The sequence below is a fragment of the Cavia porcellus genome, unplaced genomic scaffold, assembly GCF_034190915.1.
Source record: "Cavia porcellus strain 051 isolate PalLab524CR breed Dunkin Hartley unplaced genomic scaffold, mCavPor4.1 scaffold_14, whole genome shotgun sequence".
Taxonomy (NCBI): domain Eukaryota; kingdom Metazoa; phylum Chordata; class Mammalia; order Rodentia; family Caviidae; genus Cavia; species Cavia porcellus.
Genome location: NW_026947497.1, coordinates 47467784 through 47487475, shown reverse-complemented (window position 1 = coordinate 47487475; position 19692 = coordinate 47467784). Strand labels below are relative to the sequence as shown.

The 19692-nt window shown below is 43.3% G+C and overlaps 1 protein-coding gene across 1 annotated transcript in view; it reads left to right on the top strand.

The window, feature by feature from the left end:
• Nucleotides 1–19692, top strand: part of Dchs2 (dachsous cadherin-related 2) — a 236042-nt gene that overhangs the window by 126261 nt on the left and 90089 nt on the right. The window contains exon 3 of the mRNA XM_063260869.1: nt 11232–11463. Coding sequence (XP_063116939.1) covers nt 11232–11463 — 232 coding nt within the window. The remainder of the gene's footprint in view (nt 1–11231; nt 11464–19692) is intronic.

The following is a 19692-nucleotide window of genomic DNA, read 5'->3' as shown; positions in this document are numbered from 1 at the left end:
TCTGACACAAACATGGGAAATTATATCATTTTATCTATCAATAATTAAGTACTATCTCTAAGAAAAGACTTTATGAAAACATAACTACAATACACTACTAATTTTTGATGACATGTCATACTCATTCCTTGTTAACTTTTCTGGATTTTTAAAGCATATCTTTTAATAATTTGTTGTTTGAATCCACATCCAGATAAGTTCACAAATTGATTTGGTAGCTACGGCCTTTAAATTTCAGTCTGTAACAGTCAGCCTTTCCCTTATCATCTACTGCAGAATAAAAAGAGAATGCTGCAAAGAGTCTAGTGTTAGGGAGACTGGTAACAAGAGTAAATCTAGCACGGCATTAAACATACATGTTTAAGACAATAAAATTAAAAGTAGTTTAACAAAATAAAAAAAGAAGCCAGGTCACTTGTCCTGTACATTTTCCATATGCTGAACATGGTGGATTCCATTCTTGGAATCCATTTAATTTGTTTTCATCAGCTCTGTTTCCTGTAAACTGGCTTTTAGGGCTGGGAACCTGGTTAGCGTCAGGTTCGTTTAGGTGATGTTCCGGGCTTCTGAATGTATCAGCAGACACGCACCATTATCTCTGTACAACAGTGACTGTCCAATTCTATTACTCCTTTTAGATTTACTATCTGGAATGCTTAAACTAAAAGTGTTCTTGCTTCAGTTGTTTTATTACCATGGAATATAATTCATATAAAAAGTCAGATTAATGTTTGTAAATCTTTATTTTACTATTTTTAGAATAGCATACTAGTGCCTTAATAACCCCAAAGGTAACCAATGTATTTTTCCTACGGTGATTATAAATTTCTGGATTTTATGTAATTGATCTGTGTCAATGCATGGCTGATCTTACTCTTTCTGATATTTACATTGACTCAACTTTGATTAGTCAAGATACCTTGGATCTTGTTCTTAGTTTTATTTTCCAGTTTGTGGATTGACACATAAAAGGCATGTAGAAAAGTGGACCAATTATAATTGTGTAGCTCCATGGATTTCTGCAAAATGAACACAGAGAAGACAAGGAAACAAAACCAGCAGCTCAAAGCACCTTTCCAGCTTCTCCCACTCATGTCCTTTAAGGGCAACAACCACTGTGGACTTTTAACACCAAGTATCAGTATGCTTTCTTCCCTTTTGAAGTGGAATCTTACTGTATGTGTTTCTACTTAATTTATTTTGCTGAACATTATTTGTGAGAGTCATGCATGCTGTCACATGTAGAAATAAATGATGCATTCTCATTGGCTTATGATGCCTTTCTGGGACGGTTTGATAAGTTCATATCTATTTTTTCCCTCTTCCCTCCTCTCCCCCCACTCTCCCAGTTTCCAGTAGCCCCCATTCTGTTTTCAGTTGCTGTGAGCTGGTCATTCTGGGAATCCACCTTTGCATGAGCTCATCATGTACTTACTTATCTTTCTGTGCCTGGCTTATCTCTATTTATCTCCAGTTCCACCTATGTCCTTGCAAATGACAGACTCTCACTCTGCTTTTGTAAATGAATATCGCTTCACTGTTTATGTGCACCACATATTCCTACTCAATTACCAGGGGATGGAAACAGGCTATCTCCATTTCTTGGCTGTTGTGCAGTGTGCAGCATTGAACATGGACATGCAAGTGTCTCTGATAGACTGATCTCACGTTCTTTGGATGCATACCTAGTGACAGGACTGTGGAACCATATTGTGGCTCCATTTCTAGATTTTTGAGGACCTTCCATAGTGTTTTACCATAATGGGCACACACACAGGCTTGCCGGGGAGTACCACGAGGGAGTGGTGAGTGGCAGGGACAGAGAGAGGTACATTGCACACATTGCCATGGGAAGATCACAGCTGACCAGGAGGCACCGGGAGCAGGAAAACCCTGAACTGGTGCCTTCACTGTGGTCTCTGTGGGAAGGAGTGCATGAGGTGGGCTAAGCAGGCTTAGACTGTAGGTGAGTAGCTTCTCAAGCACCGGAGCTATCCCTGATTGTCTTGCATTTGCCTGGAAGTATTGAGGGAAGAGGGATACAAGGCTGGACTGTCAGAGCCCAGTAGGGAAGGAGGGTTGGGGGTGCACTCCGGAATGCTTGGCTTACATTTGCACAGTGAGTTAGTTGTTCACGGACTCTAACCTTGGCAGAGGAGGCGTCCCTGGGATCACTAACCGCCCCACTCCCCACCCCCATGTCAAGGCAGCAAACACAGAAAATAGCTGTCACAGTTCACACACTGCTCTGGGATAGAGTCAGGAGGAACAGGAAGGCAAAGGGCTCAGAGAATTCCTGGGAGGTTAAGAGCAATGTAAAAAAATTGTAGCTACTTTGTTTCCACTAACTCCAGTTTATTTTAAATAACAGTAACGCTGATGGAATTCACTATTCAATTTAATTTTGTCACAGTGTGGTGTCCTAAATCCTCAAAGGAAGGTTTAGTGTCCACATAGGCTGTTACAGTGTTTCTTGTATTTCACATTGGGCCTCAGTGTGGCCCCAACAGGCTTCCCTGACACTGCATGGTCTGTGACCTCCTCCCCAGCCACCACCAAGCGTGCAGTCACATGTCATCTCTTTGACACTTTGCAGCAACGTCCCCATCCTCCTTTTTCTGCATCTTTGACTTCGTCTCCATCCTCTTCCAATCCTGTCTCCTCTCAGTGCTCTGGGGTTTTCTGATCCATCTCCCCCAACTCTTGTATTCTGTGGTTTTGTGGAAATCAAAGCATGAGAAATCACGGAGCATCACCTCCTTCAAATGCGCCCCTAAATGTAGCACAGCCCCACATTTCACAGCCGTTGTGTCTCTGCGGAGGGGCCACTGGCTTCCCCAGAGCCATCTTCCTCCTCCCCAGCAGTCTGGTGGAAAGCAGGATCTTTCTTCTATGATCCCCACTTTGGCCCGTGCTGGGGACTCCTGGTGCCCGGTTCCTCAAGCTCTGCTTGCTGTCATTTTGGAGCCCCTCGGGTTTTCTTGCCTCTGTTCTCTCTCATTTGGCCTACGTCCCTTTCGCTGTCCCACAAACTGGCCATCTACAGAAGTTGCCCTGTAGTTTTCTCCCTCATCACTGACAGCCCCCAGGAGCAGTGCCTGAGGATCCAGGTCACGGACAGCGCAAACGCCAAACCTTGGAGTGAACTTGATTTTCTGGAGTAAGTGTTAACCCCAGTCCACGTCCCTTTGTCTTTTTCCTCAGAGGCGAAACACACGTGACTACAGGAGCGTGAGTCCACTCCTTCCTTGGTCTCTGGGAGCCTCAAGGTGCAGATGCTGTGCAGGAGAGCGATGGATCCCTGGCAGCACACACTGATCTGAGTGCTCCAAAGCCTTGGTGGCCAGATGCTGGGCTAGGGTCAGTGTTGTGAGAGAACTTTCTACTGGGGAAGCAAACTCTCTGTCTCCCTGAGCCACCACTGCAGCCTGGCAAGTACAGTAGCTCGGAGCGGCACCGAGATCTCAACGTCGTTCCAGATGTCTCTGCAGATGTTGTAGACACAGAGCTCATTATATGTGCAACTACTCTGCCCACTGAAATAGGCACCCCTGCAAGGCCCCATTTGTCATTCTCAGCATGAGCAGGGAAAGTCACACTGAACCTTGGTGAAAGTGGAGAACGCTGAGCTGGTACAATCTAAGCCTTTTTTGTATCTAATGTTTGGAAGCGCTTGTCATCAAAACTTCCTGGACCCCTGCTCCCTGAAGCTCAGACAGCTTCTCCATCTTGGTGGCTGACTTCTCCTTCTGGTCCTCTTCAGTGTCTTAGAGGCCTGAACCACATGGAAACCCAAGAAGGGAAGCAGGCCTGGGAGCCATCCTTGAATCATGTTCTCATGGGGCAGGGCTGCAGGAAGGCCGGCAACACCTTTGTGAGACACCTTCTAAAAGAGCACCCCCTGTCCCCCATCACATGCGCATAAGAACTTTCTTCCTTTGCCTTGCTTGAAGCCACGCCTGTCTTCAGTGTCTCTCACATTTGCCACAGACCATACGGAGAACAAGCAATGTGTTTGTTAAGTGAATGTGCATCTGTCTGCACACACACACAATATGAGTATTTATGCACATGTATACTATCCATAGAGTTATCCAGCGCACACTCTCTCAGTGCAGTCTTCACAAAGCTCTTCGCAGGTGCCCTGAGCTTTAACACACCTATCACAGTTCTCTTGCTAGCTGGGCATGTGCATCAGAGACGCACCATCCAGAGGTTGGCAGAGTTGAAAGTAACAACGCAGACACTGCTTCTCCTAGTGGGCTGCAACCCAGGCTGCCTGCGCGGAATCAGCTGGGTTCACACTGCTGCAGTCCATGCCATTGCGCATTTATTTAAAATGATAAACTGGACTTGACAAAGTCCTTTCACTTTATGCAACCACCTTGACAGTCTACGCTTTTTCCTCTACCCTTTCTCTTTCTAATAAATGTCTTATGAGTCCTTCATAAGAAAATTGCTGAGAACCCATTTACCAGTGTTCCTAAGAGATTTGAGCTGTCAATAGAAGACTGTTTCATATAAAATACCCCGAATGATCTTTGCTGCTGCTCTATTTATCCCTGTGATAGCTGTCAATATTTTTAAACTCAATTATGTCTCCTACTTTACTGATATGACTTCTAGAATATTCTACTTTTTCTGTCAGTGCTGCTGCTATTTATCTCATGTACAGAGGCTATAATGGGCACGCTATAAAATTATATAATGGAACCAAACAATTAGATTGCACTGGCAAGCTCGTGTTTTGTTATAATAAAGCTCTGTAATTTAATTATGCCACACATACATCTGTTCATTTTTCCTCCCTTTTCTCATACATTTTTTTTTAACTTTATGGTGTTCTCACTTCTGGTGAATATGTCTATTAACTCATAACAGTATTTGCTACATCCTGAATTCTAGAGCTGAAATATGTGCCTGAGATAAAGCTATTTCAACTCTTATCTCCCCATACCAGGTTTAAGGGAGGATTTTGTCAGGTTAATAATATAGAAAGTAAATTGACTTAGCTTTTCTCCATTGAATGTGTTCATGACAAAAGCTGGCTATTGAAGCTGTGATACATAGTATGTGTATGCATTGGAGATGGACCCTAAAAAGAAAATTTGCAGGATAGAAAGGCATATTCATTTTCTAAAAGTTTATGCTACCTCATGTTTTTGTCTTTTGCTTGGTGGATTGGTATCCCTTCCCCATTTCAGAAGTGTGCTTTGCCCAAACACTTGGATTTCTAGCAAAATTGACTGAATCACACCTGCAAGAGATTTCCCACCATTCTTTCGTATACTACAAGGGGTGGTAAATGAAGTGTCTTCAGCATCGCTCTGCCACATCTTTGTCTCCAAAAGTGTGCCCCTCCCTGCTCTTTTTCTCATCCACACTGCTTGCTTCATCCCTTAATTTGAATTAATCTCCTATTCATCATTTCTGCACTTGTAAATTCTTCTACCAGACCTTCTAAAACTGATAACAGTTATCAGCTTTCTTTATAAACTCCACCTAGTTGGAGTTCCTTACCTGGTTGTTCCTTACCTCCTGATTGAAAATAATCTGTCCCTTACAGATAGCAGTTTCTTGCTGGTCTCTTTCAGGGAAGCCCAGGATTCTTCTAATTATGCTCTTGGAAAGCAGTGCCCTTCCTGTTCCCCAAACCATCATCCAAATCACTTCTACACCTTCCTCCATCAAAGGCCCATTTGATTTTGAGGTTTGTGTTGTCAGCCTATTGCATAAACACCCTTCTTGTTGTTTTCCTGGTTTAAACTCCCTGATCATTAAAACTTTTACACCTTGCCCACAGTCTTCCTCTTTACCACTGTATCAGTCAGCCTTGTCACTGTAACAAAACACTTGAGATGATTAACTTACAACGAGAAAAGTTTTCTTTTGGTTCATGGTTCTGAAGGTTTCAGTCCATGGACAAAAGCCACCGTTGCTTTGGGGCCCTGGGAAAGCAGTGTGTTATGGTGCAAGCAACCCGTTCACTTTCTGGGAAACACAGAAGCAACCAGTCCCCTTTAAGAGCCATCTCTGGTGACCTCAGAACCTTCCACAAAGCCCCATCACTTCATGGCCCACACCAAATAGCACCACGTTGGGGACCAAGCTTTTAACACAGGAACCTCCAGAGACCATTCAGTACACAGACTGCAGTAACTGCAGCTTCCTTGCTGTTCCTAGAGACTGCAAACTCCACAATATCCAATAGCCTGCACCTCGTAGTTCCTTGACTTTTCTCACTTACAAGGACGCTCAGTGGTAACTGTTTCAGGACTAAAAGAGCACGCTCAGCGGCATAAGCGCCTGCCTTGCAAGCAGGCAGTCGTGAGTTCGATCCCTGGTACCGATAAAAGTGAAAAAGACAAAAAATAAATAAATAAATAAATAAATAAATAAATAAAAATAAAAAATAAAAAATAAAAGAGCACATCTGCTTATGAGAAGAAATTCTTCCATTCCAGCCTCCAAGTCTGCTCACAAGACTGTTGGTCAGCTCACGCTCTTCGCCTGCTTTCCTGGTGTGGTACTGGAGATGCCTGCATCAGAAGCAGATCCTCTGCCATTCAGAGTCCCAGCCACTCCACCCCTCCCACGGATATCTCCGGTGTGCTGACATTCTTTTTCCTGCATCATTAATTTCTCAAATTCCCTGGAATGATTCCCATAGCCATATGAAGCATAATAACGATCTCCATCTTAAGAAAAAGAACTGCCTGTAATTGCATACACCTTCTAAAAAGCATACTGTTCCTTTTCCATCTTTCATAGCACATCTACCTAAAATATTTGCCTACTTTTTGAGTTTTGTGTGTGTGTATTCCTCCCTCCCTTTGCTCTAATAAAGCTGTTCTCCTGATTACAATTACAACAGCTGCTCATGAAATTAAAAAAAAAGTAGTCCTTGAATGCAGTTACCTTGGCTTTGGTGACACTTCACTTACTGTTTTTTGATGAACTGGACCCTCATTTCTCTTCACCTTATTCACAAAATCTGACCTGCAGTGCACTTATATAGAAAGCTCTCTAGATTGCATACCACAGCTCACAAGAGCTAAGAGATGTGAAGGGTAGATATTCATAGTCTACTATTCCAGAGTCCAAAGAAGCAAGAAGGAAGAGAATAGGAAGTAGGTAATAACAACATTAGAAAGTACAGCAAAAAAGTCTGTTTCTTACAGTTGACCTGGGAGACCTTCATGGCTCTGATAACATATGCTTCTGAGATTGGAGCTCTTCCAACATGTGTAGGGGGGATTGAGGTTTACGTGGATCATTTAGGAGTTTCTTTTCATAACTTAAAACCAAAGGGACCCATGATTTATTCATGGAAAAAGAAAGAGTAAGACAAGAAACACTCATCATGCATGCCTTTATGGGATATGTTAATTATTTCTTGCTCTATTATACATTATTCCTTAATTTAGCAGCTTAAAGAAAAGGTTCCTTATCCTACATGGTTTCTAAGGGCAGTGAATCCAGAAGTGGCTCCCCTGGTGGTTCTGGCTGAGTTTCTCATGAGAAGTTTCCAAGAGACAAGCAGAGGCTGTAACACAGCCTTGGGAAGGGGATGCTTTCAGGAGGGAGAAAATGAATTTAGGACAAGTCTCCTGAAACTGTGCTCTGTGAAATCCTGATTTCTCCAGCATGCTCCTCCCAAAGAAGATTCTGTGAATCAGCTTGATGGGTCCACAGCCATCTTGCTGTTAACCCAGTTTTACTCCCTGTAAGACAAAGCCCTTAAAGATACTCAGTCATACATTTTGTGTTGACACAACACCTGGACTGCGTATTTCTGAGTCAACACTGGATACATTAATGTTCTTGAGAAAGCTCAGGTACATTTGGCTGGCTGCAGACCTCTCCAGCTTAGCATGTAAATGCTTCCTTCTACCTCGGAGTGCAGTGACCCACCTGTCTTTCTGCCATCCAAAACATTTCTGTCTGTAAGTCCCCAGTAAATGTCACTTTGTGTGTTATAGATCTGTATTCCTCACTAGTGGTCTCATAGCACCTCCTACATTGGGTGGCTGGTGCTCATCCTCTGGAACCAGGTTTTTCTAAAACAGTGGGAAAGATCCCTTTCTAAGACCGGGACCATACACATACTATTTTTTTTTTTTGCTGGTGGATCCCACCAGCAAGCACAATCAAGACTGTGTCACTTAGTTTTGAGAGCCTACCTCCAAGGGCCCTTTATGGTGTGGTTTTACTGTGTCTGCTGCTCACTGCTAGAGTGTAGCACTTGTCTGCATCCGAAGGCAGCCACAGTCCTTTAACTGTTTTGTCAGAACTCTGAAGCTCTCAGAATAAAACGTTGTGAAATGCTCACCCAGGTGAGAAAATAGATCTGAACTCACAGGAGGTCACTCAGGTTTTTCTCTAAGCTATTGAGATCGTGATCACAGGGTGGCACCCCAGACCCTACTTGGAATATATGCACTGTGTGAGCTTTTAAAACATGAAAAAATTCATGGTTCTAAAACAAATCAGTCTGGCCTCAAGTATTCAGGCTACAGAGTATACACCGCCTTCTGTTTGATGATTATTAATCACTACACATGCATTCACCTGTGTTATACCATTCATTCGATGGCAGACCTGTAAGAGGCAGCTCAGACTCAGCCTGTCTACCTTCTGCCAGGGCACCATCCTGGACACAGTCACAACTGGGCACTGAGCTTTTGGCTGTGGATTGTTCTGTGCCCCACGCCTAGACCACAGCACCCAGCTCATACACCATGAGCTCCTGAGAAATACAGGACTTGTCTCGTTCTCTAAAACTGAGTGCATGGCAAGCACGGTCCCTATCCAGTCATTAAAGAAGGCTTACGTGTAAGAACTTCTATCACAATCCAATTTTAAAACTTCAAAATGTCACCAAGGGCTTTGAGGACAGAAGAGTCTTTGCACTCCTTGCAGATAGGCTGTTACAAGCTCATTTCCCAGGAGCGAGCCAGCCACTTGCCTCTCTGTCCTTTGGTTTCTTATCTGTGTTAGCAGGAGAAACATACAAATCTTGCAAAGGGCGATGATAACAACTGAAGCAGAAAAAAATATATAAAATAGACTTAAACATTCCATAAATGGTTTTTATTAAAGGACCAATTTGACAGACTCGGCAGCTTTGATAAGTTCAGCAGCTAAGGCATGAATATACTGACAGGAAGCCTGAGATCTGTATCACTCTTCCAGGAGGAGTCACTGCTCTGTGACCAGGAGTGCTCTCACTTTGTTGTCTGACCTTGCTTGTTTGCAGAGTGTTGCCTGCTCTGGCATCTCCAAGATTCTTAAGCATAGTAAGCCTGGCGGTATCTATTTGTGCTTATCTCCTTCACCCTACCATGTTGTCTCTTTCCTGATTTCTCAGCCCTCTTCCAACCAGGGGATTTCTCAAATCTGAGAAGTAGAACAAGAGAGAAAAATTGCAAAGAAAGAGAGAAAGTGAAGCCCAGCAGGCAGGGAGTTAGGCAGTCACGGGACAGTACAGCATTATCTCTGTGCTCACAGCCAGTGTGCCCCTGACCTGGACGCCTGGGAACTCCCTGAGCTGGCCCCCTACGGCCCTCTCACCCTGCTGAGGATACACGGCCACCTGCACTGTCTACACACGGGCTGGGAGGAAGAACAGCCCTGATTTTTATCATGATCATAAGCAGCCCTCGTTTCTCCTACTCTGTGGGTAACCACACTGCATTCAACTCAGGATGTGGGGACTCACAGGGCTCCTAGTGGCGAATTTCTTCCTTCATTTTCAGTCTCTGAATATGCACTCTGTGTATGAAACCTCAAAGCATGAGAGACATTTTTTGGCTGTCACTAATGCCAGCCCAAGCAAGGTCTTTCTTGCCCTCCAGGCCACCTGGTGTCGGCATTTGCACTGGAGCAGCCCCCATCCCCTGGGTCCTGCTGGGCCATCCTTTCACCTTCTCTATCGCGTCCACCCCCAGCATCCACCCTCCCTTCCTTCTCTGTCCTATCCACTCCGAGCATCCTCCCCACCCTCTCCGTCCTGTCCACTCAGACCCCTGACACAGTAGGAAACTGGAACAGAAAGGAAAAGGAGGAAGAGAGGAGGGAAGAACGAGGAGGAAACCCAGGCAGCTATGACTTCCCAAGGACTTTCGTCAAAGCCCAGCGTCCCAAGGAACCAGATTGAAGTCGAAATTGGTGCCTGAAAGCAGGAACATATGTTTTACTTTAGGAAAGGAGACACTGCAGGAATGATTTTCTTCTATTTTCTTGGTTCCCGCTTCTCTTTGTTTTTAGGTGGAGGCAACACAAAATAACCAGTCTGAGACCTGCTTTTTACTTCTCCATACTTAACCTTGTGAGGCCTGAAAACTCCAGAATTTCAAAGCAATCAGACATTCAGGGATGTAGCCCAGTTCTTTTATCACCTCAGGGATGAAGGGTGTGGCCCTTACTACTCTGAGGAGGAGGGCCACACTTCCTCACCACCCTGAGGGGAAGGATGAGTCCCTTCACTGAGAATCTTTCTATCCAGGCTTTCACCTTCCTGTGACCTTGAGATCCCCAGGAGCCTCCTCCCTGGACCCAGCCTTCCACCCTGCATGTCCTTCCCTCTGTACTGGGCGCTGCAGTCAGAACAATGGTTACGGTCAGAGTACAGCCCAGTCCTTCTCTGCTCAGAACTCTCCTTAGCCTCTCAGGAGCCTGCAGCAGCCTCCATAACCTGCCCTGGCCTCTGGGACACAGGCTCTCTGCCTTCTTCCCTGCCCCTGAGCAGCCACGGAGCTGCACTGCACTCCGACCTCAGTCTTCCTGCCTGCAGTCTCCTCTGCTGTAACCTTTCCTCCTGCATCAGCTGTAACCTTTCCTCCTGCAGCCCAGTACCCTCACTTGAGTCTGTCTGTGCCGCACTGAAGTCTGCTTAGTTAGGATTTCACAGGGGTATCGCCAGCCAATCCCACCCCTACACACACATACTTCTCACTACACACCAGCTCACTTAGAAATGTCTTTGCCATCTGCTCTGAAATTTTTAACCCCTAATGTTCTTTAGGGGTAATCTTGTTCATGTTTAAGAATCAGCACTGAAGTTTAGGAGCTTATATGTCAAGGAAAAAGTCAATGCATCCATACCTGTGCGCAGTTGTAGGTATGTCTGTGTGCATATGCATATGTACTGTTCTGGGATCTTTCTGGATGATTCTCTATACCCATTTCAGCAGAGGCCCATTTGTAATCACCATTCCTTCATCCCACAGGGCGGACTCAGTGCCCAAGCTTTTGTCCGAGTGGACCTGGAGGATGTGAATGATAATCACCCTGTGTTTAACCCGTCAACCTACATGAGCAGCATCAGTGGCCAGACCCAGCCGGGCACCGAGATCACCCGTGTTCTGGCCACCGACAGAGACTCCGGGGTGCACGGGACAGTGGCATATGAGTTTGTCCCAGGACACCTGTCCTCCTTGTTTACCATCGACTCCACCACAGGTATGAGATGGGCGGTGGTTTTCATCCTCTGCCTCACTGAAAAACAAGTGATTCCTTTTCACTGGAAGGCATGATGCAGGATTCAGCCATCCAAAGGGCACTGGGTGTGGGGATTAGGTAATTACTGCCTCCAACCTGGCTGGCAACTGGTGTTGAGATTTGTACTGGCCTCAGTTTCTTTACATGGACAGTAGTGCTAATAACACCTGTGCTGCAAGGCTGTTGTGAAGACCAGAATCCACAGCGCGTGCAGGAGCCATCGGCAATGGTATTTATTTTGCTAATTTTTACTTCCCTTCCTTTTCAGAAGCATAGCACTGGTGGGGGAGGTAGTGTGATGTCAGCGTCTGACTTAGTGGTGTCAGTGCAGAGATCCCAGTTAGGTACCTGTCTTTGTGCCAGGTGCGGTAGCCTCTTAGGCCTCTCTATTCATCTCCTTGCTTTTAAGATGTCTTACAAAGCCCTTTCATTCCTCTAACTTGGGAATTACACATCTGCCCAAGAAGTACAGCGGACAAAGTAGTCTTCTAGAGATAGGAAGGTAGGTTTACTTTCCCGTTCCTATTGGTTTGTTGCTAACAAGAGGTTTCCTTATCTCAAGGAAACATAAAGTTTCAAGTATGTAATTATATCATAATACTTTTAAGATACTGTGGTCCAGAATTGGAGACCCACGAGGAAAAGACCAAAACATTTTTTTCTTTCACATTTTTTTCATTCAATCTTACTGGGGTCTGTACCTAGACCCCCAGGCCCCCAAACAGGTACATGGCGAAGGCTCAAAGGAATGAGACACTTGGCATGGTCTTTCACTCCTGCATGAGGAGTGAAATCCTCGGCAGAGCTCATACTCTGCTAGTCGGCCAGCTGACTGACACTGGGCAGCCCGTATTTAATCAGAACAAGCAAGGAGTTAAGAGGAAAATGCAGGAAACCTGAACAGGATCTTGGGTGGGGTTCAAGGAGCCCTCAGAGCAACAGACAATGCTAATTAAGAAAAACCATCCAGAAAGTCTGCAGGTGGCCTCAGCTGTGGCCTCTTTTGTCCCCTGCGGTGTCTCCTCGTTCTCAGTTCAACCATGCCCGGGCCACACCACAGCCCTGCACATGTATTCAGCTTCAATGGCTCCAACACAATCTGAGAAATGGGTAGAAAGTGCTTTTGTTGTGATGATGGCTGTCAGGCCAGGATGACAGTAGCAGTTTTCTGTACTTTGTCCTAGTGAGTTTTTGCAATACCTATGCAAAAACCTCATGGCCTGGAAACATACTCATTTACACAGGAAATGTGCTTCACTGAGTTAGTTTGCTCTGTCACTCAACCCCACTGTCCACGGTCACTGCCCTCCTGTGGTAAGTGTATCTGCTCTGGCTTGGCTGGGAGGTTAGTTGTTTTTTTTAAGGCAAATCTTCCTTTGCTCAAAATAATCCACTGACATCATGCCTTTAGCATGTCAAAGATTAGAAGAAAATAGTTTTGGAAGGAAGTTAGGCTACTTATCTTAGCTTTTTAAAAACTTACCTTAACCTAGGACCTTAATTGTCTGTCCAGTCCTCAGACCCGGAGGGCATTAGCATGGCCGAAATAGATAGGTCAGCCAGTCATTGGGCTTGGGACTCCGGAAGCACTTAGCAGATGTTTCATAAAGACATCAATGCACTCGTCATGCAGTTTCTCCTGGAAGAGCTTCAGGGATGAGCCCGCTGTCTTCTGCTTTGTGAAGAGATCTGTGTTGCAGTGCTGGCCACGGTCAGCCCTGGTACTTCCTGGCAGCAGCTGAGAGACAGATGCCGTTGTTAATCACGGAGAACGTTTTATGCGAGTCATTATCTAGGGAAGAATCATAGTGATTTTTTTAAAAAGCAAAGGCCAAATTCATAATAGAAGTGGCCTTGGGTTACCGTTGTGGATGACTTTGATGCCTGTGCATTTAGGTGGAGGAGATTTATCAGGCAAACAGTGCTTGGAATTTATTGGTACTTAATCACAGCTCATGAGAGATTCATGAGCACAAGAGTGCTTCACTCTAACCTTTAGAGGACAGCAAAAGAGTGTCACGACCCGCTACCAGAAGAAGCTGTTCGGAGAGGAGGCAGCCCCCTCTGGGGTAAACTCTCGGGCTCTGGAGACTTACGTATGGAAACCAGAACACCTTGCATGCATTCGTGGTGTTCCAGCTGGTGCTTCAATAAGCTCTTCATTCTAAAGTGATAAATCAAGTAACTGACATCCACCCTCCCACACACTGAGTATTTTTTTGCGATGAGAACATTTATAATTTACTTAACCCTTTCCAAGTATAGAAGATCATCATTAATTACAGTCACCATATTGTAGAGATCTTGGGAGTTTATTTATCCCATCTAGCTGAAGCTTTATACCCCTTGACCATCTCCTTTTATTTCCCCCAATCCTATTTCTGGAAACCACATTTCTACTGTCAGTATGTATAATGCTGACAGTTTTTAATTCCTCGTGGAAGTGGGACCATGCAGAATTTGTCTGCTTTGCCTGGCTCATTTCACTTAGCACTATGTCCTTCCAGTTCATCTTTGTTGATGCAGATGATAAGATGTCTCTTTAAATGGCTAGGTAGTATTCTGCCATGTACATATGCCACGTTTTCCTTACCCATGCATCCATTGATATACACTTTGGTTCCATATCCTAGCTATTGAGTATAATGTACAATGAACATAGAAGTAAACCGTGTCTTTGACATGCTGGTTTCAGCTCTCATTGCTGGGACAAAATACCTGACACCCAAAATGGAGGAAGGAAAATTTATTTAGCTCACTGTTTGTGGAGGTTTCAGTCCATAATAAGCTGGCTTCAAAGCAAAGTGGCATGTCACAGGGATAACACTTCAAGAAGATAGAAGACAGCAAAAGCACCAGAGCAAAAAGAGGGGGAGACAAGCCTCCTTTCTCCCCTATATTATAAGCAGGCTACCACCCCCTAGAACAGGTGTAGCATTCACACCATCTCCCTGCCCTCCTCCTGCACAGGATGAGAATGCTTACAAAGTGGAGACCCTGGCTCCTTGCTGAGTTCCTTAGTTATACTTCTAAACTTCTCCAGTTGACACAATGTCTCAACCATCACAGACATATTACCAGAAATGGGACTGCCATTTATAACTTTTTAAAGAAATCCCATGCTGTTTACTCTAATGATGGTATTACACTTTCTTTCTAAGGTTGTTCTCAGTGAACAGAATAAAAACATTATGGAACATGATCATCCCCTTCTGAGTCTGGTTTGGTTTTGTTGTATTTAGTACATAAAACTGGGGTTTCCCAGCTCACCATAAGGCCAATCTCTACCAAGGCTGCCAGCACAAACGAGTCCTAGAAACTGCCTTTATGGACAAATGACATCTGTGAACAATTGGAAGGTAACTGCAATCCTTACTGCAGCCTCCTATGAAATTCCTTGGGACTTTCAGTGATAGAGTGCAGCAAAACTTCATAAATCACAGCCTACAGAGTAACCATACAGCTTCCTCTTGCTTCTCCTCAAAACTCTCTCAAGCTCTCTGTAGTGTACCTGAGCGGACACAGACTCTCCCCACACCGCCCTAAGGTTGAACATGGGGAATACTGAGCAGCTCCCCCAGTCCTGTAGTAGATATTTATCTTGAGACAGGAGACTGGCCGAGCTGTCCTTGAATTTGTGATCCTGCTGCTCAGCCTTCCGGTACCCTAGATTAGAGATGTGCACCACTATATTCAGGCTCCATTTTTTTTTCTTTTTTTCTTGCCTCCAGCTTTATTCTTTTGTCTTCCAGAATAATGCCCCAATTTTTACAATGGGAATTTTGCAAACTAGTCTCAGTACCTTTCAATTATTCTTCTCCCTTTTTAACTTAAATTCTGACACAGGTGGGTAGAAGAAAAAGTTATATAAGAATATTGAAACTTAGGCCCACTTATACATTATCACACACTCTTGAGTTACTTTAAAATTTCATGTTTTCTCACAGATTCATTCATCCTTTCATTTCAACAACCTCCATCCCAAATATGCTGTTTTAAAAGTTTAAATAACCTAGCTGGGTGTGGTGGCACATGCCGGCAAGCCCAGCACTTGGGATGCTGAGGCAGGAGGATTGTTTCGAGTTTGAGACCAGCCTGGGATACTACAAAGTGAGCTCAAGCCAGCCCAAACTGCATAGTGAGACCCTGTCTCAAAAAGATAAAATAAAATAAAATAAAATAAAATAAAATAAAATAAAATAAGTTTACATAATTTACATTGTAGGCTCATTTTTTCCTGAAGATGAGTTTGCTCCTTGATCTGTTTATGCCACCATAATACTGATGCAGTAAAAATAGAGCTCTTTGACTTATTGGGTTCATCTGTAAGAAAAATGTTTTGGAGAAAACTAGAAAGGAGTGTGACGATGTCATGATTCTTTTTTCTTGTGGGTTTATCTTGCTGTTCTGTTTCTGGTTATCTAAATGTGTTGTTGATTCAAAGAGCATTTCCATGAGATGTGTCTGGGCACTGGGAGAGAGATACTGAATGGAGCCCTCGTCCTCCTGTCTTGAGTCTGCTAGCTTGCTTTGATGTAGGCACAAGGCAGACCACACTGTTTTGAGTTTCAAAAGGAAGAAACCCAGAGACATGTTTATTAATAGCTCTTTTTAATGTATTTTTAATCCCACATTATAAATTACATCTAGATTTTTTCCCTCCATTTTTGGAAACACTCTCAGAGCATCAAAAGAGCAATTCTTTAGTATTTGAGTTCACTTACTTAAAGTGTAAAACCAAAGAGAAATGTGACATCTAATTAACTCTTTTACTAGGGCTAACTTTGGTTTGGTTTGGTTAAACTAGTGGCTTATTTCTTAACCAAACTAGTGGCTAGTTTGGTTAAACTAGTGGCATATTTCTTAACCAAACTAGTGGCTAGTTTGGTTAAACTATTGTGGCTTATTTCTTTTTATGGAAGTAATTTATGATACAAAGACAAGTCAACAAAAATTCTAGAAGAATGTAAATCCACTATTGCCAGCAGAAAAATGAAAGAAATACCATTATTCTGAAAGCATTTATCCAGGGATTACTCTGTATCAAGCACCGTTCTTGGTCTGCAGAACCATCTGGGCGTAACACAGGCACAGATACCTGCTGTCTTGGATCTTACAGTGATGAATTTGTGGCCCCTGTGTGCCTGATCTGTGTTTGTTTGTGGTACTCACCAAATCCAATTTAGCCCCGCAAAAGAACAAGTAATTAAAAGAGTCACAAACTGCCAGGTGAGGGCAGTGGTGCCTTGTATTTGTAATCTTTGGTTTGTGTGCGTTGTGTGGATTCTAATCCACAACACTGGTAATGTGACACAGACTTTTCCTTTCTTTCAAGGGCGAATTCTTTGCTTGTGATCAAATTTCATGCCCTACAATGATTCTCGTAATTCCCCGTGATTGCCTTTCCGCTGCATTTCACATTTACCGTTCTGCTGCGTGGTTAATAAATTAATACCACACCACAGTTTATAAAAGATATGCACATGTTTCTGCCAAATTAATGGTAAGCTTGCTTTTATTTTCAGGGCAGACTCTAACATTAATCATGAGCACCTAAGGATTAAATGTGACATAGGAGAAAAAAAGCGTGTTTTGAGAGTTTGCTTATGCTTGTTTTTAGTACAAGACCACAGGCTTGGGGAGATGGGAAGACTTCACAGAATAGGGGCCTCGTGTCCTGGAGGACGAAATCAGGTCGTTCCCTTTCTAACAGCAGAATTGGACCTGAGCCTCATCCTAGACCTGCTCTCTCTCCCTCTACTGCTGAGTCGCGTGTAATGATATTTCCAGCATCTTTTGCATACATTGTCTGTTTGTACTTCATATTAATGGTGAGATAAACACAACACCTGCAAATTAAGAAACAAAATGACAGTCTAATGCATGCGTGAGTTACTGAAGACTGAACCCAGGGCTTCATGCTGAACTACACCCCTGCCCTTTTAACTTTTCTTTATTTTCAGGCAGGGCCTGGCTAAGTCACTAAGTTGCCCAGGATGGGCTGGAAATTTAGATCTTTTTGCCTCAGCCTCTCAGATTCCATGTCTTTTTTTTTTTTTTTTTAGACTAAAGACAAAATTGAAGTAAATATGTGTGCTGTGATTCAAGCAAATATGACAGAAAATGTTGTTGTAACTTAAGCCATCTTGAAATACAAATTACCTGTTAATTTAAAAAGTTACTCTTTTCAATCAAAGAGACTTTAGTGTCATCTTCTGCAACAGGTAGATTTCTTCAGCATGATTTTAATCCTCAGTATGAGACTGTCTGGTGAATATATTCTGGTCATTTCAGCCCGTGTCACGTAACCACCCAGATTTTGTGCAAAATGAGCAGCATCATTTCATCTCATTGGTAAATAAGTTTCTATCTTCCCACAAACTGAATACAAGAAAGACAGTATCAGTCTCTGATAGAAAATTGATACTGATATAGCGGGTTCTTACTTTACCCCTTTTTGACAAAACTAACCTGACAGACTGTCAGGTGAAGTTTATGATTTATGTCGTTGTTTTGTAACTATCCCATAGCTTCCGACTTTAGTCATGAGCTAAAGATTGTTTTCTAACAGTGAATTTCCATGTTGGTTAAGAGTATCCCCATTTTCCCAGAAGATTTGACTCTGGGAGTAAGGAGTGTTAATTAGTAGAAGAGTATGGTTATGCACATTAAAAATTTACATGATAGATTTTAATTAAGAAAGGAGCTTTGTCTTTAAATGCTTTCACTACTCTTCAATTTAAAAAAATATTCATCCTAGCACTTCTCTCTGTTTGTATAAAACAGAGAGTGCCAGTGTGAAGACCATAGACAAATAATACTGCCCATTAAAATTGATATGGGTAGTCAATCATTAGAAAATAAAAAAAAGACTGTAAATTAGTAGTGCTCTGTAAATTAATCAGTGTCTGTTTTTTTAAAGTTGATTCATGTGCTGGCAGTTAAAGATCATTTGAAAATGTCATAAAAATGAAAGCTAAATAATCATTGTAATTTAAAGTGTTGAAATATAGTTTTATAAATTTTAAGCTGACAAATATATATGCAAGAAGAGCTATTCATTTTATTTAAGATTTCATGATTTAGCATATAAATATGCATCATTGTACTTTATATACACATATATTAGAGAGGGTTTTCTGACCCTCATAGCTTTTAATAGAGAGCTCAGGATAAGGATGTTGGATTCAAATATACAACTTGATTTTGGCAGTTAATATCATAATCACATTTTCATTTCTGAGACTCAGTGCCTGACACCAGCAGCTTAAAGGAGGAGAAGAAGTTAATCTCTGCTCTTGTTGTTAGCCCATGGTTGAGGGCTCCATGGCAAGGGAGCCACGCAGCCTAAGAGTCTGGCAAAGTCCAGGAAGCAGTCAGAGAGGGGAGGGAGAGGTCCCTGCTAGCCATGCCCACAGTGACCCCCCTCTTCCAACCAGGTCCCACCCCTACCACAAAGCCAACAGTGGTGTCCTATAATCCAGTCGCTGACAAGCTGCAGCCTCTGAGGACATAGGCTATGTGGGGACATCCAGATATAAGTCGTAGCAGTTACAGAGGAAGGAAGGCCATTGGAGAAGTCTAACAGATTCTTAGAAAGTGGAGAAAGGAAACTATAATGCCATGGAAGGAAGGTCATTAAGATGAAACTCAAGGTCAAGGTCCTTAGACAAATGCCCTGAAGGCCAAAACTTAATTCATATTCTACTTAACCTCTAGGTTCCTGACATCACTTATTTTGTTATCAATTTATAGAACCACTTTAGAGGATGTATGGCCCTATTTTACATGGCACTTGCTTTCAAGAAGAGTACTTACGCCTAGAAACGCAAGTTCTTTTGAGTAGTTCTTTTAGTGATGGAAATCCGTAAGTTGTAAATTATCTGTCTGCATTTGTACTGTTTTATGTGATAGTTAATTTCACCAGTATTGCTTATGGGTCATAACAGAGGCCCAGAAGAAGGCAGCTTAGCACTTAGCAGAAATTGGGAACATTTACAAAGAAGACAAGCCAGGAAGTCTTAATCAGACACCGGCCCCCTTTGAAGAGGTCCAGCCAGACTCCAGGCCTCCTGCTCCTGCGGGGAGGGCTCCCCGCTGCTCCTCAGAGCATTGAACTCAGCTGTGAGGGAGAATAAAGGAAGCTATTGCTTCTTATTATCTCTGTTTAATTGCTTTGGAAGAGTCCAT